The 25,364-nt window shown below is 32.9% G+C and overlaps 2 protein-coding genes and 5 non-coding genes across 13 annotated transcripts in view; 1 reads left to right on the top strand and 6 right to left on the bottom strand.

Annotated features, from left to right (window-relative positions):
* Nucleotides 1–292: 292 nt before the first annotated feature.
* Nucleotides 293–2,107, bottom strand: LOC126755526 (uncharacterized). Its single transcript, XM_050468162.1, has 2 exons — nt 1,532–2,107; nt 293–1,026 (listed from the first exon to the last, which is right to left on the bottom strand). The coding sequence occupies exons 1-2, from the start codon at nt 2,061–2,063 to the stop codon at nt 344–346; spliced, it is 1,215 nt and encodes a 404-aa protein (XP_050324119.1). The 5' UTR covers nt 2,064–2,107; the 3' UTR covers nt 293–343.
* Nucleotides 2,108–4,590: 2,483 nt separating this feature from the next.
* LOC126755135 (probable phospholipid-transporting ATPase IA) overlaps nt 4,591–25,364 on the top strand; it is a 133,812-nt gene continuing 113,038 nt past the window's right edge. For 2 of the 7 annotated variants that reach the window (XM_050467491.1, XM_050467492.1), the window contains exon 1: nt 4,591–5,332. In XM_050467491.1, coding sequence (XP_050323448.1) covers nt 5,215–5,332 — 118 coding nt within the window. In that variant the 5' untranslated portion in view covers nt 4,591–5,214. Of the gene's footprint in view, nt 5,333–21,923; nt 22,081–25,364 lie in introns of those variants that run through there. The other 5 variants (XM_050467485.1, XM_050467487.1, XM_050467489.1 and 2 more) reach the window with 3 other exon arrangements.
* Trnai-aau (transfer RNA isoleucine (anticodon AAU)) lies at nt 8,562–8,635 on the bottom strand. The gene has a single exon. It is a non-coding gene; the product is annotated as a tRNA-Ile (tRNA).
* Nucleotides 9,077–9,149, bottom strand: Trnak-cuu (transfer RNA lysine (anticodon CUU)). Its single transcript has one exon. It is a non-coding gene; the product is annotated as a tRNA-Lys (tRNA).
* Nucleotides 10,447–10,519, bottom strand: Trnak-cuu (transfer RNA lysine (anticodon CUU)). Its single transcript has one exon. It is a non-coding gene; the product is annotated as a tRNA-Lys (tRNA).
* On the bottom strand, nt 11,072–11,145 carry Trnan-guu (transfer RNA asparagine (anticodon GUU)). The gene has a single exon. It is a non-coding gene; the product is annotated as a tRNA-Asn (tRNA).
* Trnai-aau (transfer RNA isoleucine (anticodon AAU)) lies at nt 13,178–13,251 on the bottom strand. The gene has a single exon. It is a non-coding gene; the product is annotated as a tRNA-Ile (tRNA).

The raw sequence follows: 25,364 nt of genomic DNA, 5'->3' as shown, positions 1-25,364 counted from the left end.
TGTTAATATACGCTTCTCATGCAACAATTCCTTTACTTTATTGACGTGTTGATGATCAGTGGTTCGTCGTTCGCCGTCAAGGCGTTCTCGACGCTCTTTGAATAATTTGTACCAATCAAAGATGTTTGCTCGCATACTAGGCAAAGCTCCTCTCTAAGCTCGAAATATTTTTTTTTTTTAATTCATTGTTGCGTTAGTCAACTTTTAAGTTTCTATCGTAAATTATTACCATTATTTACAAATTATGTAGAACTTTTTGTTGAACTAAGTATATTCGAAAAACAAAATAATATCTTGTTTTCTAATTTATTTATTTAGTAATCGTTTCCATAGCTTTCAATATTTAAAAAGGACTATCCTTTTCTGTTATGGCGGGGACTTCCGTCACCACTTTCCTAAATTCTGGCACACTACAGCAGATAAGTCCACCATTTTTCAATGCATCCGAAAGCCAAGTGATCTCACCACATTTGCTCTCACAAATTGGCGCATGCGATGTGGCCGAGACAACTCTTTGCAACGACTTCGGATTTGCATCGTTGTACACACCAAAAGCCGTTGATTTATCTTCCTCCTTCACAACGATCCACAAGAGTTCTGGCACGGGGAATTTCCCATATTCTCCCGATTCTGGATGTAGGTAGAGCTTCATTTGTTCACCATTAGGGCCATTTAACACCTGCGTGCCATGACTGCCAACATAAATGTCCAGATCAGCTTTGCTGGTATTTCGATGTGCTAATATGTTCCGCTTGAGTTCGGTCCATGCATCAAGGTCATCATGTGCAACAAAATAATTCCAACTCAATTTCTTCACTGCTTGGAATTGCGCATTGCTTATGAAGAAATCGTCCACGAAGTTGGCTTTATGTAAGAAAGGAGCAGACTTCGTGTGTAATGTTTGACGTATACGCTCGTAGATTTCATCGAAATATAGACCACGGAAAAGTTGACTTTTATAACGTCCATCGGGATGGTGGAATTTTGTGAGAAAGTCTTTCGGTAGCCGTTGCAGGTATGGGTTATCTATATTTAAAACAAAATTGCATTTAAAAATATTTAAATTTAAGGAATAATACATTAGAGCGGGTTTATTTACAGGGAGTGAAAAAAACGGAAAAATCGCGTAGGCGGGTAATGTTCTATAGATCATTCTGAACAACTTTGCCTAAGAGACTATGGGCTTCGAGATAACGATCTTTAAGGCGAAGTTTCTTAGGGATCATAAAAAATTGTTCATCAGTGTTCAGTCAGATAATATCCGCATATGATTAAATAGGTATGTGGATTTTTATATTCTATTGATCTTTTAGCGAAATCGGTCAGATCGGAAAACTATATCATAAGTATATCTCCCATACATGACATTTATTCAGGGTTTTTAAACTTGACCTTAAAAACCGCTGGCTTGAAACCGGTTTGAGACCCATAGTCCTTTAGGCAAAGTTGCTCAGAATGATCCGTAGAACATTTTCAACGTTTCTTATTTTATAGAAAAAAATTGGCTCGCTCTATTTGTTTAAGTACATACCGCTCAGCTTGATATGCGCGAATATGGTACGTCCTTCGTTCTCATCATAACACGCCTCGCCGATTATATGTGTAAGATGATCGAATGGATTCACATATCCGTATGCAACCGGCGTCCAAGCCTGAGTATTGCAGTCATTTACCGTACTTAGCACCTCTTCGACGACACGCAAATCACAGGCAAAATAACTGACTGCTTTCGCGTCGTTTTCGATGTCAGCATCGCCACTCAATGATATCAACTTGCCGTCACTTTCACATTTTACACTTAACGTCTCTGCACGATGAAAATTTTTCAGGTAATTTGGTCCACATGAGAGCAAAACCTCTTCGCCGACAGGTAAGTGTACACTGGCCGTCTGTTGCTCCGCGTCCAATTGTGCTGGGTACAACTCGCCGTTGGATTTATAAATCAAAGGCCATTGTATGTAAAGGTGGTGCTTTGAAGCGATCGGTATAACGCACCCGTTCTGAGCTTCAGCTAAAGCTAGCGTTAGCGTTGCAAGCAAAATTCCGTATTTGACTAAACTCATCTCGAGCACAGAAGACTTTGACTGCGATGTTAAGTGCAACTTGTAATTATATGCAAGGGACACATTAAATTTACTACGAAGCATTGCCTTATCAGTTTTTGTGATACCCCTGATGCTCCTGTGTAGAATAATTTTGTATTCGTCTGCACTCTTTTGGTTATATTATCTTTTTTTTATTTTAAATAAATTATGACAAAAAAGGGCCCGGAAATTAAGTCGGGACTTCTCAGAATTGCGTTCCGATTTTACAATATAAAAATATCGCATAAATAATTGGTCTCAAATTTTGTATTTCTAACCAAATTTCGCATGCGGAATCGTTGCGAATGTTGGAAAAGGCTTATGAGATTACGACTGGTACTAAGCTTTCAAAGACGGTCGAGAGATCGTTGAAGACATGACTCGTTCTGGACGACTTTCGACCTGAAGGATGTGGTGCTTGAAAATCGTCAGCAAGCATAAGAGGGATGGCGAGAGAGCTCGATATCTCTCGCGAGGCCGTTCGAATGATTTTGGTGGACATCGTCCCGATAAAGCTGAATATTTTTCAAAAAGAGTACGATTGTGACCGAATTTAAAGCTAAAAACCCAAAGAATACCATCCATCAACCACTGTATTCACCAGGTTTGGCTCCGTGAGATTTTTTCTTGTTCCCCAAACTGAAATTGCTGCTCCGTGGAAACCGTTTTCAGTCGATCGAAGAGATAAAACAAAATTCGCTGAAGGAGCTGAAGACCATCCCAAAAAGTGTTTCGATGACTGGAGAAATCGTTGCCATAAGAGTATTACAGCTGATGGTGATTAGTTTGAAGGCGACAAAATAAATGTTTATGAATAATTAAATATTTTGCGTTTTATTTACAATTTCCGGGTACTTCTTTGTCACAATATATATTGACATTCAAACTGATAATATAAAGGTCATTAAAAATATAATTATGCATATACATAAGTATTGTATACGGAAATTCCAAGAGTTTGTTTACAATACTAAATTCCAGGAATGATTATAAGATAGACTGAAAGCGAAAGTAACCACAAAACAAATAGAAAAATACTAATAATCGACAAAATTTGTTTTAATTTGCTAAAAAAGATGAATTTGGCATAAGTACAACACATAAAAACAAAACAGCGTCTACCAATAGGGATGACGTGAGTTTGACAGCTTATGGTGGTCATGTTTATTTACGGATTTGTGTTAAATTTCGTCAGTGTATTCAGTAAGGTTTGCCAATCATCATGTCACGTTTCACTTTGGTTCGAGATTATTACAGAAATTCCCCTACTTCGATGGCCAATGTAATTTTTTTTTTCATCGAAAGATCATTTTCTCAGATGAAGTCCATTTCTGGCTTAATGACTTTGCCAACAAACAAAATTGTCGCTTTTGGGGTGAGTACAGAACCATAGGAAAGTCAAATTCTCTGTGGTTCATCCCCAATTCCATCCCCAAAATGGCAGTCAAGATCAGGCGATTTAACGCCTTTAGATTATTTTCTTTGGTGTATGTAAAATAAAAAAAATTCGAGGGCATTTTAGACGTAGCGGGTCCCAAACCTAGCTCACAACCCTGCGGAGGAATGGTTTACCTTATAACTTTGGTTCGCCTTCAAACGGATGTTCTTTGGCTACACAGAGGATACTTGGTCCAAGACCGAAAGTCCTGAGCTGCTTGAGCCAAATCGTTTCTGGTGGCGCTCAGAGAACTTTCCTCACTTGCGTGAACTTCTACACATTACTCCATCCTTCAAAAAAATGTTAAATCAGAGGTTTACGCCAATCAACCAGCCACTCTCGGGGTGCACGAGGACAAGCTTCAGCGCACTATAGCCGAAATTTCAAGCGAATTTCTTTACCGAGTCATTGAAAATTGGCGTAAAAGTGAGGAGATATGCAAACGGAGTAGGGTGGCGTCGCTCTTGTTCATAAACACTATATATTTGTATGTAAAAAAAACTTCTCACAAAACGCTTTTTCTTTGTATAAAAGTTCTGTAAGTCCCCATAAAACACTATCATCCTTCAAGAAGGCGCTCGCAAGCTAAGTTCATAGAAAGAAGATCACGTTTATTACATCGAAAATGGTCACAATAGACCTAAGGTCGCCGTGCAATCCTCATCGATTTATCTTTTCATCGAATATGTTGCTTTTTTAATTTTTCTCACAATTGTTGTTTTTAAAGTAACTGAGCACTGCTGAAACTTTCAAAATAACCGACGACAAGCGTGTCCTCTATGGTTTCTATGCGCTCATTATGCAAAAAACCGAATTTGCAAATGTTCAGCACTTGAACAGCTGATCTGCAGGTGTGGCCACCTTTTCACAAGCACGTTTTTCTTATCATCTGTGTGGTTTTCGTTTATATCAGTGCTCTCTCTCTCTCTCACGCTCTCATGCCCAATTGTAGATATGTAGCGTTCAGTTATCAATATTTCTATTGTTTTCCCTTTGCGCTGTTGTTTCTTTACTCTGCTCTTTATGCTCTATTGCACTTTTGCACTTTTGCTTTGGTCAGCTGAAAATAATTGCAGTTTGTTATTGTTCGGTGCATTAGATTTATTGTAACGGCACAATGTACGCAGCAATAATATTGAAATAATGTGGAAGATAATTGTGCTAAAATCTGTGCTTAATCGGCAATTAGAGTGTAATGAAAAGTAAATAGTTTTGTGCTTAAGTAATCAAGAAGATTACAGAGGGCTTTGTGCTCGCATCTTTATCAGCGATAAGATAATAGAGACAGTCATTTGTGGCAATGCGTAAATAGCGAAACTTATGACCAGCGCGTCACTTGTGGCTGCAGTAATAATAATAATAAATACATACAAACATATGCGTTAATTAATTTTGAAGCGCAAGTGTTTTTTCGGTGCGAGGTAATAATTCGGTATTTAAAGTAAAAAAGTAAAGTGTCAGTGTATATTAGTTTGTGCAACACGTTTGGAAAAATTTGTATCATCTCCGCCTTCGGTGCAACGTTCGCGTTCGCTTGTTGCTGGCGAAGCCCCAGTAGTGCGCGCTTTAGTACGCCCCTTCTTTGTGGCGTTCATTTTGTGTGATTGCTAAATGTTCGTACAATTTTATATCATATTTCTAAATAATTTATCTCAACTATTCGCTGACGGAGTTTAATATCAGTTCGTGGTTATGCCTTTTTCATCCATACGTTCGCGTCTCTCCTCCTATCGCCGGCAGAATGATGATGCGGAAGTTGCTGTTGTTGGGCAACATCGTCGGCGGGAGTATGAGGGCATCAGAGGCAGAGGTGAGTAAGATGTTTGGTATGCTGTTTAAGATTGTCTATACATACATATGAACATACATATATTTAAATTTTAATTCTCAATAAGTGCACTTAATTAGTAGTAGAATAATGGATTCGCTATAATACACAAGTACTTAAAGGGTTACATGGGTTTTCTCGGGTAAAAAACAAGTTTTTTTCAACGATTTTGTTCTCATAAAAATATGAAATATTTTAATAGAATTCTTTATTGTTACAAACATGCACTATTAACAAAGAAATTCTGAAATTTTTGTAAAAAAATATTTTATGGTAAACTCGGCCATTTCGACAGGATCATCTAAATCATTCATAACATTTACAGGATGATCTAAAGTGGAAAAGTACGTGTTTTAAAACCTTAGAATTTGGGCGAAGAACAAATAAAAACTGAAAATTGAATTTTTGGTAGACATTTTTACAAAAAAATTAAAATTAGTCTTTAACAAGTCTTTAAGAATTGTATTCATGAATTTCATGAATTTTACTCACTCCAATAGCGAAAATTTTGTTTGTTGACGAAACTATTAAGACAGAAAGGAGCCTTATTTTGTTTTGCGCGAAGAGCTCTTAGAGTATCCACTGGAGAACGTGTTAGGTTTGGTTAGGTTAGACGGCTGATCTAGAGAGATCGCACGTGACTGCTAAATCTAGTTCTTTGTGAAGCCATAAAAAAAGAACTCTTGTGTTCGAACTTATAAATTAGAAAACGCATACTACAACTAGGAAGATGCTAGCCTTAATGAGAGCAAAGATACCAATAGATCTCTTGTGATCGATCTTGGGTTAAAAGACTTTGCGACAGCGCTTATACCGATGGTTGCCCAACGTTGGCTTCTAGGGTGCCTTTTCTTGATAGTTCATTAGCTTTCCGTTGTGGTCTGGCACCCATAACCATTATCACAAAGACACTCGATCCTATTGATTAGGCACTTCTTGACCAACCCAGAACGCACTGTTCATGAGGTCAAGGCTAGTATCGCCGCTCTGCTATCTGAGTGGATGGTCACTTCTCTGAAGGAGGCTGCACTCCGGTGCACTAAGTCTACTGCTACCTTAATGGCTTCAACCCTGGCTTGAAGGGCACTGAAATAATCAGGAAGCCTGAAGCTGGAGTTGCTAGAAAGATCCTGACAGTAAAACCCTCTACCAATCTTCCCCCCAAGCTTTGACCCAACCGTAAAGGAGCTCACTGCTCCTCTCCTACAAGCGCTTCTTTCCATCCACAACTCCCTTGGCGGTATATGGGCAGAAAAGGAGTCGCCAGAGTTCGGCTTAGCGATTCCATGATCCAAGTGATCCGGTATGAAGTCAAAGTGTGTGAGGATTTCCGAGTGTTCAGGCACGGAGAACGTGAATTTTCCTAAAAATTTCGAACAATTTCCAAGCGTTGAACTAAAGTGAAACCTGACAGGATGAAATGTCAAAGCTTATTGAACACACTAACAAAATTTGGATCAAATCTGTAAAAAAATGGCCGCCAAGAGCTGTCAAAATAACGTCATCGATATTTAAAGATCTTTCAAGTTTACTTCCACTACTATTTCCATTAATTTTTGTAACTTTCTGTAAGCTTTTGAAACTCATTCTTCGTCGAAATATGTAATGTACCGCTATTAAGGGCGAACTCAAGCGTATGTGAGCGTAACTAGTGGACACATGAACGCGCACAGCGCCTATTTATATACTATATATATTTTTATTAACGCATTCAACGTAAGCCCACGCGTTAATGCGACGAATGACCTTATCAACGACCAAAAAGTCGCCAGTAAAGCTTGTACTAAAAGCAATAGCTATTAGCTAAATACAATTTAAGCAGTAATATGTCTTACACATAAGAACCATGACGCTCATAAAAGGTTTGAAGAGAGCAGGCATGCATACGCGCCTGAAACTATACCAACATTGCCATTAAAACATACACATGACTTATAAAAAAAATAATAAGCCAAAAACAGTGATTTGTGTTGGCACACCTCAGTGACAGTCGTCAAATGCAGACCTTGCTACATCTAGATTTAGTTTCCAGCTCTTATTTTGCTCACCTTGATACTTAGTACGCTTCGCCAATACAACTACCTACTAAAGACTTTACTTCTCGTGATTTCTGTGACCTGCATGTGACACTCCTTTGCTGTCGGTTTGCTGTGAATTTGTTATTTTTCAACGCCTAACGAACAGAAAGGCATGCGAAGAAAGCAGATAATCTGCCGGTCGGCTTAAAAAAAATAGCTGGGCGCTGTAAATCTAATCGAAAAAAATTGAAACTGCCTACATAAAATTTTATCTTTTTTGCGAGTATTTTTCATCTTCTCGGCGCTAAGTTCCTCATATGGATGGATATACTACATAGGCTCTTATATAACGTAACTTTATGTGCCTTTTCATATTTAATTACTTTCAGTCACGAAATGTTCAAGTGCAGAAGACAATTGTAGACGAAATTACTTTCGTGAAAATTAAAGTGAAACTACACACATTCTCATTAAATAGACACATAAAGGGTGATCCATTTCGAGAGATTTCGATCGATTTAAAGAAAAACACAGACGCAAATTTAATGAGGAATGTTCTCCCCGGCATAATTTCTGAAGAAATACGGACCGATGATTCCACCGAACCAGAAACTACACCAAACCGTTGTTTTTTTGGATGAAATGGCAGCTCTGAAATCTCTTCAAGTTGCTCTTCGTCCCAAATGCGTTTGTATACATACTAATTGAGCCAGAAATGGGCCTCATTGCTCAACTAAATTTGGCTCGAAAACGTCAGATCTTCTTGGAATAAGCACAAGCTGTTTTTTTTGTACGCTTTCAATTTAAGATCTCGACGTAAAATCCGCCAAGTCGTTTCATACGCCAGTCCGAATTGCTGCGAGCGGCGCCGAATCGACTCTCCACGGTCTTCGTGTACACTCTCAGCTATAACGTGTTCAGGCGTAAGTCTTTCCATGATGAAATGCCAAACAACACTGAAGGCTTTTGGAAAAAGTATCTCCACTTGGATCACCTGTTATATGTATATATATTCGCTTAATTACTAGCAAGTGGGATGATTGTCTCTAACCAAGTAAATTTCTCTCTATAGTGCACACCTAATTTGCTGCGAGTCCTGTCTTGTCGTCACTTAACCTTTATCACACACGAAGATCTCCACACTTCATGCATGCAAAATTTAAAATTAAAAGCAAAAACAAAAAAATTTAAGTTGGCCCATGAGGGGATCGAACCCGCGACCTTCGCGTTATTAGCACGACGCTCTAACCAACTGAGCTAATGGGCCAGTTATGCTTTGGTAGTCAAATGCTTCATATAAAACCGGAGAAAAAGAATTCAGTGATAGTTTTGAGAATAAATAATTCTAGGTACCGTTTACAACAATATTGAGTAGTACTGCAATTACTCATAAGTACGAATAGATTGTGCTTTATAAGCTCTCAAGCATCACTGATTTCATATTGTGGTATTATTATTATTTTTAATTAATTAACTATTATAAATTATTATTATTATTTAATTAATAATTATATATAATATATTCAATAACCTAAATTAATTTTTTCTACAAGCATAATTTCTTCAAAATAATTTAGCTAAAATATCAAAAAAATTTTATTAGAAGCTTAAATTATCTCTTACAAACTACAAAGCACTAATTTTTCCTAATTTCTTGATAAAATAATACTGCATACAATTTGAGAGAAAGCAGAAAAAAAATTAACTGCGCCCAACGTGGGGCTCGAACCCACGACCCTGAGATTAAGAGTCTCATGCTCTACCGACTGAGCTAGCCGGGCATGTCGACGTGGCGGTTAAATAACTGTTAAATGCAACAGTAAAACGTTAGCATTTAAGAAAAATATGTGTAAATATGTATGTATGTATACCCGCTTAGTTCTCACTTAGAATAAGCGAAGGATGAGAAGAAATACGAGTATAACAGAAATTTAAGTATGGCTCTAACCAAATGCATTTCTTAAAGTGGTTTCATCGGATTTGATTCGGGTTTGATAATGTCTTAAAAAACTTAGTGAACGAGTTTTCTTCCAAATAATGTTGGTTAACACAACGGGATGCTTCGATGAATTTTGCTAATATACATTCCTTCTAAAAATATTACTTTTTTGAATGTAAAGGTTCCCTACTTGTTTAAAGAAAAAAACACAGAAACTTCAAATTTATTGGAGAATATTTATTATCAACATTCTTTATTTATTTTTTAAAGATTATTTCTTTCAAATGTTGGCCACGGCTACGTTTCAGATCCATTGAGTCCAATTTTCGATGACTCGTTCGAGCATTTCGACTGGTAACTGGCGAATGACAAGCGTGATGTTTTGCTCCAAGGCCTGAATCGAAGCGGTATTGTCCGCATAGACTTTAGACTTTACATATCCCCACAATAAAAAGTCTAACAGTGTGATATCACACGATCTTGGTGCCCAAACGACTTGCCCAAAACGTGAAATTATCTACTCACCGAAGTGTTTTCTTATTAAATCCATAGATTGATGCCATGTGTGGGAAGTGGCAGCATCTTGTTGAAGGCAAATGTCGCCGAGATCACAAGCTTCAATTTCCGGCATCAAATAGTCGGTTATCATTACGCAATAACGGTCGCCATTGACGATTAGATTCTCACCGGCATCATTTTTGAAGAAGTATGGACCCCTGATTCCACCGGCCCACAAACCACACCAAACCGTCGTTTTTTCTGAATGAAATGACAGCTATTGAATATCTTCAGTTCCAAATGTGGCATGTTTATATACCCATTGAGTCAGAAATTGGCCTCATCGCTGAACAAAATTTGACTCAAAAGCGTCGACGATGTCGCTTGGTAAGGTCGCGCGGCTACAGATTTAAGATTGTGACGTAAGGGTTATTAAAAAAAGTATCCCTTTTACCTTCTATACAATTACTACTTGCTTCAATACTACATATTTTGTAAAAAGCAGCTCAAAAACTTTATTATTGGTTGGACGCATTTTGCAACTTTTTTGAGTTCACAAGTTCACTGCCAGTCGACTCGTCTGGTAATCTATCTTTCTGTTTTGGTATACATATAAATGAAAAAGAAGAAAAAAACAATTGCGCCCAACGTGGGGCTCGAACCCACGACCCTGAGATTAAGAGTCTCATGCTCTACCGACTGAGCTAGCCGGGCAGTTATGAAACTTGTGCAAAATAGCACACCTAAATGCATGCAAAAACTTTGAAAGAATGGAGACGCATAATATTCTCTTCAAGCAATGAGTTGCTATTCAACGCACGGATATCTGCTTTCAAAAGAATCACCACCACTTTGCATGAACTGTAATGATACCCTGACCATGCAACATTGGACTACGAATATTTAAGAAAACATCTACCTCCAATGCTATTAAAATTAATTTAAAGTTGAAATGTTCATATACATAAGTAAATTAATATGTATCCATGCAAAATGGAACGAAGGCCTAAGCAGCCAGTTCTTTTTTTCTAGTATGTCTGTAAATTTATTTACAGGTCATATTAAAATAAATAAATAGTTAATTCATGTGCTTTCTTTGTAACAAAATGAAGGAACGATTAATAAACATTGCTCAGTTTTTCAGTTCGTGGATGTATTATACATATATACATATGTATGTACATAGGTGTAGTACAACGAAAATTCTACTTCCTATGCATTTACTCTGCCTAAGAAGTATTTAAAAAATTCTCACAAAAATATATGCGCCCCCGGGTGGGCTCGAACCACCAACCTTTCGGTTAACAGCCGAACGCGCTAGCCAATTGCGCCACGGAGGCAGTTATCAATTTATTGTCCAAATTACATGTTCAATACTAGTTCTAAATGCGATGCTTTAAGAATCTTAGTAAACCATTAGTAGCAGATTAAGTTTTTAAGAGTCTTATACCATGTTCAGACCGACTATTAATCACTCGATTTCGGCTGTTGAGTGGTTTATCCCACTAATCTTATAAATTTATCAAGATTTCGCCATACAAAAAGACAGTTCAAAATCACTTCATCGGAGTGATTTGAAACTGATCCACGCTAAATCTCTCTGTGCGACTCTGATTTTGCGGCATCTACTTGGCAGCATTGGAAATCTATTACATTATCACAGCTGATTTAGACACTACAAAAAGGAAAAAAATGTAAACAAACTAATTTTTATTAGAGCAATGAATCTAATTTCTGCTGAAAATCGACTTCCCAAATGAAAAAATTCGTCCATGATTTCCCTTATATGGAAAATATTTAAAAGAATACGGCTTTTATTACAAAATACTATATGACAATGTTTTCTTTTGATAAATATTGAGCGATGTAAATTCTTGAATGGCAAAAACAGCTGTTTTTAATCGTTTCAACGGCAGTAAGAACACTGTTGGGTTATGAAATGCTTAAATGTAATCTAATCTTTTAAATTTTCGGTCTAAACATGGTATTAGTGAACCGTTAGTGACAGTTTAATTTTTAAAGACTGGTGTAAAATATGCTACAAATAATTCTTATAAAAATTCAAAATTCTCAAATATAAAAGGCAGCGATAACCAGCAAATTAATTTGATCGTTTTAAAGCTTTGATTCGCAAAATATTTTGTACTGAAGCTAGAATGTGTTTTTAGAAATTTGAAAAATAATATTAGAGGCTTCATAATGAGTTGGTAAAACTATGATACTCTTAAGACGTTATAGATAAAATTCATGCCTGATAAGTCTGTGGGAGGCTTGAAAATGATGTGGTAAAGCTATGAAAGTCTCAAAAGATTATAAATAACTATAGTTTTCATTTCTCAAAACGAAACTTAATAACTCCTGACTTTGCTAACTTTCATTTAAAAATTTATAGAATCTTCATGTTTCAAATATGTAGATGGAAATATAACCACGAAGTTCATATTTTTAAAAGCCAGGTCCTTTTCCTTCTGATCTCTCCCACGGAGTGGAGTTTTTCCTCTTCCTCTGTTTCCCCCGGTTGATTACTCTCAGAACTGGAGTGTTTTCATCCATACGGACGTAGCCGCGGTCTCTTAACATAATTCGCCGAAATATGTCAATGTCGTCGTATAAATCGTAAAGCTCATCCTTCCATCGAATGCGATATTATCCGTTGCCAATGCGGAAAGGACCATAAATCTTCCACAGAACCTTTCTCTCGAAAACTCGCAACGTCGACTCATCATATGTTCTCACCGTCAATGCCCCTGCACTATTTAGCAGGACGGGATTTCCCGTCTAAAGCCAACCTGATAAGGTCCAATCAGTATGTTGACGGTGGGCTTTAATCTTTCACACAGTACGCTCAATAAAACTTTATATGCGATGTTGAGGCTTATCCCACGGTTGTTGGCACAGTCAGGCAAGCTTTCGTCCGACCATATTCTACAAAGAAGCTGCTGCATGCCTCTTATCATTTCTTCACCATCGTACATCATATGTACATACATATAAAAACTATAATTCCGAAATGTATTGAATTTTGGCATCTTTTGCACAATTTTTAGAAGACTGTATAAAGTTTTTGACTCTATTTCACGAATATCTTACCTCAACATCCTGAATCTTTAGTTGTCTGTTCGCAGAACATAGATTTTTTACGCAGACCAACAAGAAAAAATTTAAAACTCAGCTCTGATTAAGGGAACAGACAATGTCGAGTCAATTGATAATGCGTTTAACGAAGCTAATGCTACTTAGAACGATTGTGGTGATTACTCCTATAGTAGAATTCATCCAGTTTTACACTTTTTGCTCAAAAATATCAAACTGTCAAAATACAGGCTTTAGAGCTGGTTTCGAATTTTCGAAAAAAAAAAAAAAAATTAAAATTGGCCCATGAGGGGATCGAACCCGCGACCTTCGCGTTATTAGCACGACGCTCTAACCAACTGAGCTAATGGGCCACATATTTACCAATGGACAAAGTGCCGTGTTAAGAGCAAACCAACTCTCTACTAGCGCTCTACTAACTAAATGTGGACATTAGATAATACCTCAGAGATAAAAGTAGAACAAAAGTTAATGAAGGTCTGATTGACTGCTTAACAGAGTAATAATCTTACGATGTTTAAGAGATAAGCATATTATAACGTTTCTTTTCAATGACTTTTGGACGCTGACAAATGAAAGCAATCGCATAAAATAGCAGCTCAACTTAAGCGTATAACAAATAACAGCAACAAAAATATACTACCTACTCATGCCAACAACAAGTTAAAAAATACCAAAGAGACAACGCAGAGCACTCATAAAAATAAACGATACCGCTATAAATTCTCAAAACATTGCTATTGGACAATGACGACCGCAACGCTCTTTTGGACCCAAGAGAATTGTATATATTGGATACACACGTGTGTGTAGAGAAAGAAATATGTAAAGCAGCGCTAATTAAAAAGTAAAATAAAATCACGAACGAACTGAGTCACAAAATGACATATATTTATATGAACGTATGTATGTATGTGGACAATAGCAACAGGAAAAAGTGTGCACACATGGTGAGTGAGAACACCAATAAAGCGAGCGCCTGACATAGAACAAGAAATAAAGAGCCCCACACACACTGGCCAACAATAAGAAATTGAAACAACAACAAACCTTTCCACAATGCCTTTTTGTGGGCAACCGACGCCGCCGCCGGCAAAGCGAACGAGTGCGCGCCAAATCGCATGTCAGACAAACAAGAGCACACGACTCACAGCCATGTGCTGGTAGTGCTGCTGCTGCCAGCTGCTCGCCTGGTATTTTCGCTTAAACATTTCTTGCTCTTTTTTGTCAGCCAGCGCCGACATGAAAGCGTAGCAGCCACCAAAGTAGCAGGAAACGGGAGTTTAAGGGATACTTTTTCGCTTTGGGCATGTCAATAGAGCACATTTGCATGCAGCTCTGTTGGCTCTGTTGGCTCTGCTGGAAATAGTACCATAAAAGAGTAGTGGCGCTGATTACGTGTGACCGTTTCGAAAATTAGTACGAAATATTTGGTGTAAAAGCACTCTTCCGGTCAACCCAGACCGCATGTTACATTTTTCACAAAGAGTCCTACAATTTCGCTGACTACTATTGTGCGCCGGCGAACCGAACCCTCTTTGAAAAAGTAGTTACTCGCGTTTTCAAACTCGCTTTTGTAGCAGCCTTTCATGAAGTGTAGAAAGTTGGCTTGAAGCTTCCCTTAAACAGCTGGCTCACTCACATACAACAACACCACAATTGCTGTGGAAAAATATTAAGTTTGCTGAAAGCACTCTTCTTTCATGTGCTTTAAATAGCAAATGCGCTTTTTTTTATTGCTTTCATACTTTTGTGGAAGAGCAGCAAACCCGAAGAAAGTGCTTTATTATTATTGTCGGGGTCAAGCGGGCAAATAAGAGATTCTGTGCTTGAAATAGCTGCTGCTGCTCTTAGGCATTTATAGATATTTAAGTAATACAATTGTTTTGTTTGTTATTGTTCATAAATTTTTGAGTACTTATTCATAAAAATCAGCCTAATTTTATTCCTAATTTTTAAAGTTTTAACAAATTTCCTCCATTCTATTGGAAAAATATTTTCTTTTCCAATTAAATTACTTAATTTTTTATTTTATGCATTTTGCTAAAAAAATTTTCGATGTGGAGTTCAAAATTGAATATTTTTAAGATCTTTTTCAAAACTGAAGAATTAAAACTTTTTTTTATAAAAAAGTATTTTTTTCTAAAAAGGTACTTTATTATTTTTTTATAAAAAATTACTTTTTCAACCCAAATAAATTTTGTTTATAAAAAATTGATTTTCAGTTTTCAAAAAAAAAATTATAAAATAATTTTTACAGCTAAAAAAAATTAATTTTTCTGTTTCACAAAATTTGTTTTTTTTTTATAAAATAATGAAGTCATTGTTAATAGTTGTTTTTACTCTTAATCATTATTTTATCTTAAAAAATAATTTCAAGGTATCTTTGGGATCGAGGGAGCGTAGAAATTGACTTGCAATAGGTCCTTCTTGAAAATCTTGCTTTGAAGTATTGTGAAAGTGTTAACGCGGTAAGAGAAAAATCCCAGGTAGAGGGGGCATTCTCGTAGAATGACGATCCCTATATGGTGCGAAGGCATTAATTTGGATTAAGACGAGACATAAAGTTAAATTCTATATTGTACATACATATGTACATATGTACATATGTATATATAATTGTAATCTTTTCAGACTATTATTACACTAGTTTACCGTTATAATGCGACTGTAATTACTTAAATTTCAAATATGTTGTAAATTAATTTTTTTATTAATTAAATTAAACTAAATTTTAAACTAATTAGTTTTTTTAATTAATTTTTATTTTTTAATTCAACTTTAATTATAAATTTATTTTTAATTAACTAGTTTAATAACCTTTTTTAATTTAATGAAGTAAAATTAATTTTAATTTTAATTTTACTTTTAATCTTTTTTTTTCTTAATTTTTTTTTTAATTTTTCTTATGTTTAAGGTTTCAATTTTTTAAAATTTTTTTCATAAATTAATTTTTTAAGATTAAAAAAAAATAATATCAACTTGAATTTATTACTACCAAATTTTTTAATATAATCAAATTAAATTTTTTTTTTTTTATTAATTAATTTAATTTTAAATTTAATTTAATTTGATTTAGTTTAATTTTAATTTTAGTTTTAATTTTTATTTAAATTAATTTTCAATTCGTCATTTTTTTCCATTTCTTACCAATTTTAGTATTTAATATATATATCATGGCCGAGATATTTCTACAATTCCGCTTTTAAGAGAAAATCTTTTCTAAGCACATTTTTCTATACTTTTTAACAGAAAAATTGTATTAAGTAGATAACATCTACTCATTGCCTACGCTTAAGAGCATTCGCCATGTTTCTTCGTGTCAAAATATTTGCTCTGTGTGTGTTTTACATACTTTAATTCCCTTAAGTAGCTGCCAGCACAAAGTACCGACTTAATTTGTTTTTATTATTATTGCCGGTGAAATCTCAATCGGATCTCTTTGATTTGCATGCAACTCTGCGTTTAATGCTTCATTTGCGGGTTGATTTGTTGATGGCTGAACCTCTTCGTTTCAAATGTACTATCTCTTAATTAACAACGCTCCTATTTTGTGCGCATTCACACAATTGAATGAAGTCTTTATTGACTTCTCTATTGCATGTAAACTCTTATTTTCAATTTCTATAAATTTTTGTCATATTTTTACTATAATTTCTATATGTCAAAAATAGTTCCGTTTATTTTATTGCTCTTAAAAATGACTGATTTCTTATCAAACATTTGCCAATCAGGTAGGGTTCTTTTGCTAAGAGCATTCACATCATCCCATTAAAATAGAAAACCGTTTGTAATGCTGAAAGTAAGAGTCCGTGACTGTTTTGATTGTTTGCGTGTTTTGCGTTCGCTTAACTTGCTGACAAACAAAATTTAAGCATTTTTACCAGGGCAACAGCAATTTTAATAAGAGTTTTATTGTGCCTCTTAGATGCAAATTTTAATGTTAGACTCGAATGCAGGTACACACGGTTACAAACATATTTTAGTATATTGTGTAACTTGATTCATAGACCCTAATAGGGTTGCACTAAATTTTTTATTTATTATTTAAACAATTTTCAACAATTTTTTTTTGCCTAAAAATAATTTTTTAATATTTGCTTTTAGTGTTTTTATTTTACATTATATATGTATGTATATATTTTTTTAATTTATTTAGTATTTTATTTTATTTTTTTAATATTTTTATAATGTTTAATATTTTTTTATATGTGCTTATATTATCCAGAATTAATTTCTGGACCTAGGGTTGCACTAAATTTTTGTTCTTCAAATTTTAATTTTTTTTTTTTTTTTAAAATTTTTTTTATTAAATTATTTTTTTTTTTTTAGTCAATTGTTTTTAGTGCTTTTGTTTTTTAAATATTTTTTTTATTTATTTGTATTTAGCATTTTGTTCTTTTTGAAATATTTTTATAATTTTTAATATTTTTTTTAAGTGCATTGTATATTTATATTGTTGCAACTTCATTTGCCAGAGCTCAGGGCTGCAGTAAATTTTTGATCATAATATTTTTTATTTATTATTAAAAAAATTTTCAAATATTTTTTGTATTGCCTTTAATGAAATTGTTCTTTATTTTTTAATTTTTTATTGTTTTAAATTTTTTTATTATAAATTTTTTGTTTTTTTTTTATTAAAATTTTTTGCATTTTTGGAATAAGAGTTTATTATCCTCTTAGATGCAATTATTTTTAAAAGTTAATATTTTTATCAAACATAGTTTTTTTTTGTTTTTTGTTGCAATTTTTCTAGACCTAGGGATGTACTAAATTTTCTTTTAATCTTTGTTTTTATATTTTGTTTATATTTTTAATTTTTTGAATTTATTTTTGGTTTTTATACTTTTGTAAATTTTTGTATTTTTTTATTTTAAAATTTTTTAGTAAGTTTTTTATTTAAATTTTTTTGTTTTTTTTTTTAATTTTTGAATATTTAATATTCTGTAATTTTTCTTTTAAGTTGTTACTTTTCTATTTAAGTTTTTTTGTTTTTGATTGCATATTTCCTAGAACTAGGCATGCACTAAATTTTCTTTTAATCTTTGTTCTTATGTTATATTTATATTTTTATTTTTTTTTAATTTAATTTCTGTTTTTATAATTTTTTTTTTTGTTATTTTAAATGTTTTCAGTAATTTTTTTAATTTAATTTTTTTTTTATTTTTCCATTTTTGAAATATTTTATATTTTGTAATTTTTTTAACTTAATATTTTTTTAATTTTAGTATTTTTTTAGTACGGTTTCAACATTATTTCTGTACGAAATCAATTCTCTAGTATAAATACAGCATATTTTTCTATTGGACATTTTTTTTATAAAATTTTCCATATTGGATTTTCTTTTTTAAAAAAGAATACAAAACCATTATTTTCAGTAAAATGTATTTATTTGTGTTATTTGTTTTTATCCAGAAATTATTCAAATTTCAAAAAATTTAATCAATTAAAAAAACTTAAGTAATTAAATTAAATTTTAAATTAATTAGTTTTATTTATTTAATAAAAATATTTTAATTTAAAATTTATTTAATTAATTAATATTTTTTATTTAATTTTTTTTTTAATTTAATTAAATAAAATTAATATTAAATAAAAATAAAATTATAATTAAATGTAAAAAATAGTTAATTAAATAAATTAATTAAATTAAAATTAAATAAAAAATAAATTATTAAATTAAAATTAAATTAAAAAAAATTAAAATTAAAATTAAATAAAAATATAGCCAAAGTCATTATTTAACTGCAAATTAATGCCGTTTCTAAATTTTTTCTTAAGTTAAAATTCAAAATATCATACCGTATAACAACCAAATATGTACACACCCTAATACGTAGTCTTCACTACCGAACCGCTGTGCAAAAAGGTTCATAGAAAAGCAAATAACCGTTCAATTATAATTTTTCATTTAATAGTGTTTGTGTGTGCTCACCGAATAAGTTGTTAACATTAATATTTGCCTATTTCACCAATTAATTATACGATTCTATATACAAATTAGGTAATTAGTGATTTTTTTAGCGTGTGTAACGCTCATCGTAATCAACAAGGTTAAATAACTTCTATATGTTAAACTTTTTTCAAGATACATAAGTACATATGTGAGAGCAATTGTGTTTTCCAACGTCGCCATAGCTTTTAGCGCTCGCTTCGTATGTGTGTGTGTTTTTATTATTGTTGTTATCTTAGCATATTCACATTCAAAGCTTTTCACCAGTCAATATGATTTGTTGTGGGTGTCTGTCTGGCTGACATTTTGACTTGTTCTCGTTTGAACTTTGACAAGGCCACATCCAAGCAGGCAATATCGGCAGGCGAGCAATGTACAAGCCCCTTAATGGGTTTCTGCCAAAGAAATGCCTTACATAGACAAGCTACATGGATGCGCTGCAAAGTTTGTACGTCAATACAGGGTGGTTGATGATTGTAATGCTTTTTTTTATCAAAAATACAACAAATATTTTAAATAAGATGTATGAAAGTTTGGAAAAGTAGAAAAAACCTTACTAGGAAGGTGCTTCAGTCTCAAAAACTGTGGAATGCGAACGGGTAGAAGTTCGGCTGGCTTCTCGTGTCAGTGTTAGTCAACTACCAGCAGCTGTGCAGTCGGAAGCTCCATCTGGTCCATGGTAAATTGGAAGTTCTTCACTCTCAGCAAACTCCATCCTTCAATGGTTGTTGGAGTTTCAACTGGACAATGTCTGATCGGGATCCAGCAGTCTGAAAGAAGTGGAGTTAGAATCATCTCAACATTTTCTTACTTTTACCAGATCAAGACATATTAATACCACCCTGTATATAACTGCCACCAACTACTCACCCACATGGCAACAACTTCGTGTCTACTTCATTTTTACCCGCACCGCGCTCAACTCTTTTCGCGCATCCGACTCGTTTGTTGTGTGGCGTGTCGCAGAGTACTTAACGTGCTGTTTTTCAATTTTTTAATTTTTGTGTAAAAAAATCTGGCTGAAGTGTGAAAAGGCAGTAGCGTTGGGTAAGAGATGTTAAGAAATTAAAAACGGTGCAGCAGTTAACACTTCTGGCACTCTCAACGCTCACATGGCAGGTTGGTCTTAGAAGCAGACGTTGGAAATTTTGGCGTTCGCAATTTGTTTTAAGTATGTGTTGCAAATGGCGTTGTTAACAAGCAGAACATTTAAGGCAAATGACGGAATCGAGTCTCCAGCTGTGCGTTCAAATTAAGAAAATAAAATAAAATTTGAGGAATGAATGTGAATGTGTAAATACATTTGGTTTCTTATTCATTTTTTATTTCAACTTTTTTTAACATTTTATTATTATTTTTTTTTTTTTTTTTTTTTTATTTTTTATATATATTTATATATACATATATTTTTTCTATTTTATATAAAATTTTTAAATTTATTTTTATTTTATTATTTATTTTATTGTAGTTATTTTTTTAAATATTTATGCTATTTTTTAATTTTATTTTTCTTTATTTATTTTTTATATTTAAAATTAACAAAAATTATTTTTGTGTATGGTTTTTTATATATTTTTTATTAATATTTTTTATATAATTGTGTGTATATTTTTTTATTTTAGTTATTATTAATTTTTTTAATGTACATACATAAGCATATATTTTTTTTTTATTAATTTATTTGTTCTTATATTCCATTTTTAAATTTTATTTATATTTAATTATTTCTTTTTTTTTAATTGTTTTTGTATATTTTTTTTATACATTTTTTATTTCATTTTGTTTTAATATTTTATTCATATTTTCTATATTATATGTTTTTATACTTTTTTATTTTATTTATTATAATTTTTATTTGTATATACATTACATATTATATATTTTTTTTTTTTAATTTTGTAATTTTTTAAATTTTATTTTATTTTGTTTATATATTAGTTTTATTTATTATAATTTTTTAAATAAATTAATTTTATTTTTTTTTTTCTATTTTTATATATATTTTATTTCATATTTTTTTAATATTTTTTTAATTATTATAGTTTAAAATTTATTTTTTATTTTTATATATACATAGATATAAGTTTTAGATCTTTTTAATGTGTGTATATTATCTTTATATAATTGTTTTTTTTAAATATTTTTTTTTGTTTTATTAAATTTTAAAATTTTATTTTTATTTAATTTTTTATATATATTTTTTACTTATTTTTTTATTTATTTCTTAGTTTTTTTGTATGGTTTTTTTTATATATTTTGTTTAAATATTTGTTTGTAATTTTTATTTTATCTATTCAAAGTATAATTTTTATGTATATATATTTTATAATTTAATTAATTTATTTTTTTTTAATTTTATTCCATTTTTAAATTTTAATTTTATGTTTTTTTTTTTAATTTTTTTAATTATCTTTTTTTATACATATATACTTTTTTATTGTTTTTTTTTTATATTTGCACTAAGAGTATCACAAGTGACAGTCCGAATTAAAATGCCACCAATAAGAGTTGATTATTTATATCTCTATTAAGCACACAACAGCACATATTCCAGCCATGAATTGCTAATCATATTTCATGCCACACGCGTAGCGCCTCTCATAGCAAGCATGAGTTGCTTCAAGCTTGCTCTGCCGTACGCATTTTAATAAGCGTAAATATTGCCAATGCACAGGAAAAACATAAAAGCGCTTTTGCCTTTTCGGTGACAACTCATCAGCCGAAAGTCAACGCCATGCTCTCCACAAAAAAATCAAAAAAAAAAAAGTCATATTAATAACAATAATATCAATACAAAAAAAGTAGCAAATACTGCGCGCCACCGTTCCGCGCGTACCGTTAGCCACGCTTTGCGTTTGGCAAATCCGTTCGAACTTCGCAGGCTCGAACGTCGGTTGCTTGCCTGGTTCGTTGTCGTCTGCAATCGGTGTGATTCCTTGCTGCGTTCAAGTACCATTAGCTGTTGCTTGCTTGTTTGGCGGTTTGTTTGGCTTTTGGTTCGCTTCAAATCCGCTGGCACCGGTCGTTGTGCTCGCTGGCGTTGCTAGTCTGCTTTCAGGCGCGTAACAGTTACTTTTCGGCTTTCGTGCGGTGCAGACGACTGTGTGAGAATGGCGCCAAAAATCAAACACTTTTCAAAAATCATGTAACGGTCGCTGTCAACGCATACTTTCGGAGATTTTATGTGAAAATTTGTTGTAACTGTAGTGGAAGTTTTTTATATAAAAATGTAATAATTGCGCGTGTTAAATTCATATTAAATTACACTAGCTGGCCACACATATAATTAAAATAAAGTGTTATTTCCGTTAAATGAATGTTTTGTGCTTAAAAAAAAAGAAATTAAAAATATTTTCTCCATTTTTTAGTATTGTACGCCGATCGCGTGCTTTAAAATTGTTTGCCTCCGCTTTGTTTTAAATTTAGCACCTCAGCTGCGCTCCGTGCCATATTTATGCCCGCCTTCCACGCTGCAACATTGGCTTACGTGTCGTATACATTACATTTTATTGCTCGGATTTTTGTGGTGCGGCGAGATTTTGTTTATGAATTCTTCTGAAGCGCATAACAATTTTGCGTTGTGTGCGAATTTGTACAAATCGTTGCCTCTTTTTTTCCAACTCCACAAAAATATTAAATATGCCGTTATAAGAATGTTATTGTTGTAGCTGCTGCTTTCTGTGGCAATTGTTGTTGTAAGTGTTCACACAGACTACCAAATTCAGTATTTCACCAGCTCTACTGCGCCCGTTGGCTTCAGGTGATTTGCTGCATGATTTATGTACTTTGTGGAGTTGTGTAAGGCTGTAAGAGAATTATAGCATACATTTAAGCGCCGCTGCTTTAAACTGTTTTAAAAATCATAAGGAGCTAAAGTACTTAAAATTGTTACCAAAAGTACAGGATATATATTTTTGAGTGGTTTTTTCGAAGTGATAATATCAGTAAATACTGTAGAGACCTTATAGGTAGAAATATGTATTATCCGCTTTATCCGCCATAATAGTTTAATCATTCGAATTATTGTTTTTGCTCAGCTTTATGAGACTTGTTTGAGTACGGAAATTTCTGGTATTTCCAATAAACCTTACAGACTTGTAAGTACACAAAAAGACCCTAGGTGTTTATTCTAAACTTTACCTTATCAAATAATATTTTTTTTTACAAAAGTTTAATTAATTTTTTTCTTTTTCTTTCAAAAAAATTGTGAACTTTATACATGGTTAATAGTTTTAAAGTACTTTTTAAAGCTCATATGTATTTATCCGTGTTATCCGCGCTTACCCGATGTTATTTATAACGCATTTTTAGCAGTCTAAGCAGTCAAAAAGTCTTATCCGAACTGTCAGAATTCAAATTTTTTTGTTTAAATGCATTACTAAGCTTGTTTTGAATGTTATTAAAGTTTAACTTATTTTCTTTAAAATAATTATGACCTACATTTATATCGCATATGTATTCATCCGTGTTATCCATGCTTACCCGATGTTATTTCTATCGCATTTTTAGCAGCCAAGGTAGTCAAAAGTCTTATCCGAACTATTAGAATTAAATTTTTTTGTTTAAATTCATTATCTAAGCTAAATTTTAATGTTAGTTAAGTTTAATTTATTTTCTTCAAAATAATTGTGTCCTACTCGATTACCCAATGTTTTTTCTAACGCATTTTTATCATTCAAAGAATTCAAAAGCCTTATCCGAACTGTTTGAATAAAATTTTTTTCTTTAAAAAAGCTGTGAGCCACTTAAGTGGTTTATAATTTTAAAACACTAGTTTTAAAGCTGTTCTATATTTATCGATGCCTATCAAATGTTATTTATATTGCACTTTTAACATTAAAAGTACTCAGAAGTCTTATCCGAAATGTTGCAATTCAATAAATTTTTGTTTAAAAGCATTCTTCCAGTTTAATTTGGAGATCTAAATATTTATCCGTGCTTATCCACTGTTGTCCATATCGTATTTTTAGCATTTAAAGTGCTCAGAAGTCTTATCTGAACTGTTGTAGTTAACAAAATTTTTGTTAAACGCATTATCCCAGCTTAACTTGCGTGTTATTGAATTTTATTTATATAAAAATCTATTAAGGTTTACTATTTTATGCAATTCATATTATCCGAGTGTTATTAAACGCATTGCAGTCTACATTAAACCTTTTTTCTAAGCGTACTTGCAAAATATAATTTGAAAATTTATTATCCGGATTATCCAGTATAGTTTTTTATAAGCTTACTTTCAAAACCACATGTGAAATTTGTTATGAGTGTTATCCAGTGCTGACAAAAGTGAAAAACTTAACAAAATCTAAAGTTTTTTTATCCAATCAACTCGGATAAACTGCTTTTGAGTTGTTGAAAGAATCCACCAAACTTTTCATCCAATGATAAAAATCTGACTAAAATGAAAAATTTTACAAAATCTACAATCTTATTTATCCAATCAATTCGGATAAACTGTTTTTGTGTTTTTACCAAATTTTTATCCAATGAACGCGGATAAACTGATAGTGCTTATTATTTGAAAAGTCTAGCTTTTGGAATATTTCAGTAATTTTTTCTATGAAACTTTTGCAATGTAAACATTATTTCCAATCACTTACCTATCCATTTGTCCACAAAAGTTCTACATTCCATTTCTTAACGCCAATATTTCACTTATCAAGAGAGCACGTTCTTTCCATGAAATCATGCGAACATTGCTTTCCTCTTCCAGTAGTTAGGCCTACTGCTTTTGTATATTTGAATGAACTGCAACAGTTTGTACTGCGTTCTTAATTCCATACATACTTAGATGACGCTTTCAAAATACTTTGCATACTTGGCGGCTGTCGCCCTAGCCCCATACAGCTTTGGCGTTTTCGTGTGGAATTCATTTGTACAACTTCAAAGTGGTGCCGTAGGGGGTGATGCATTAATTAACTGCACTGCGGTAAATGATAAATTTTAAAATAGCACTTCAGTGGCGAATAATAGCAGTTCATTTACCGCTGATGGCTAACATGCCCATACAAGCATGTGCGCCTAAATGTATGTTAAAAAATTCTTAAATTTGCGGTAGCATTGCGAAACACGCATTTTAATGCAAATTGGGTACTTGGTGGTGATACAATATGTGGGTAAAATGAAAAAAATTTGCATATTTATGAAAAAGGTTAATTGTGGTTCAACAAGTTTACCAGAAAAACCTGTAAGCATGAGTGTTACTTGCTCGTGTTCGAATATTTTGCAAATACTTTGCAGCTAAAAATTACACATTACACGCTTGAGTTAAATCACCATTAGGCCACAACCTTGCCTCACCTTCGAGTAGCTGCTTTGTGCGCGTTGACCTTTCACATTGCGTAATTTATCTACGCGTCGATTTAACACTCCGCTAAACGTGTTAATTGCCGAGCATTCGCCGTGTTTTCGTTGTTGTAAAATCCCTTTAAAGCAGCGCCCCTTCAACCTAAACCGCCTCATACCACTATCTCTGCTGAATACCAGCTCTGCCGCCTAAAAGTATGCACTATG

This window comes from Bactrocera neohumeralis, chromosome 4 (assembly GCF_024586455.1).
Source record: "Bactrocera neohumeralis isolate Rockhampton chromosome 4, APGP_CSIRO_Bneo_wtdbg2-racon-allhic-juicebox.fasta_v2, whole genome shotgun sequence".
Lineage (NCBI taxonomy): Eukaryota > Metazoa > Arthropoda > Insecta > Diptera > Tephritidae > Bactrocera > Bactrocera neohumeralis.
Note: the sequence above shows the minus strand (reverse complement) of the source record. Positions and strands in the feature narration are given on the sequence as shown.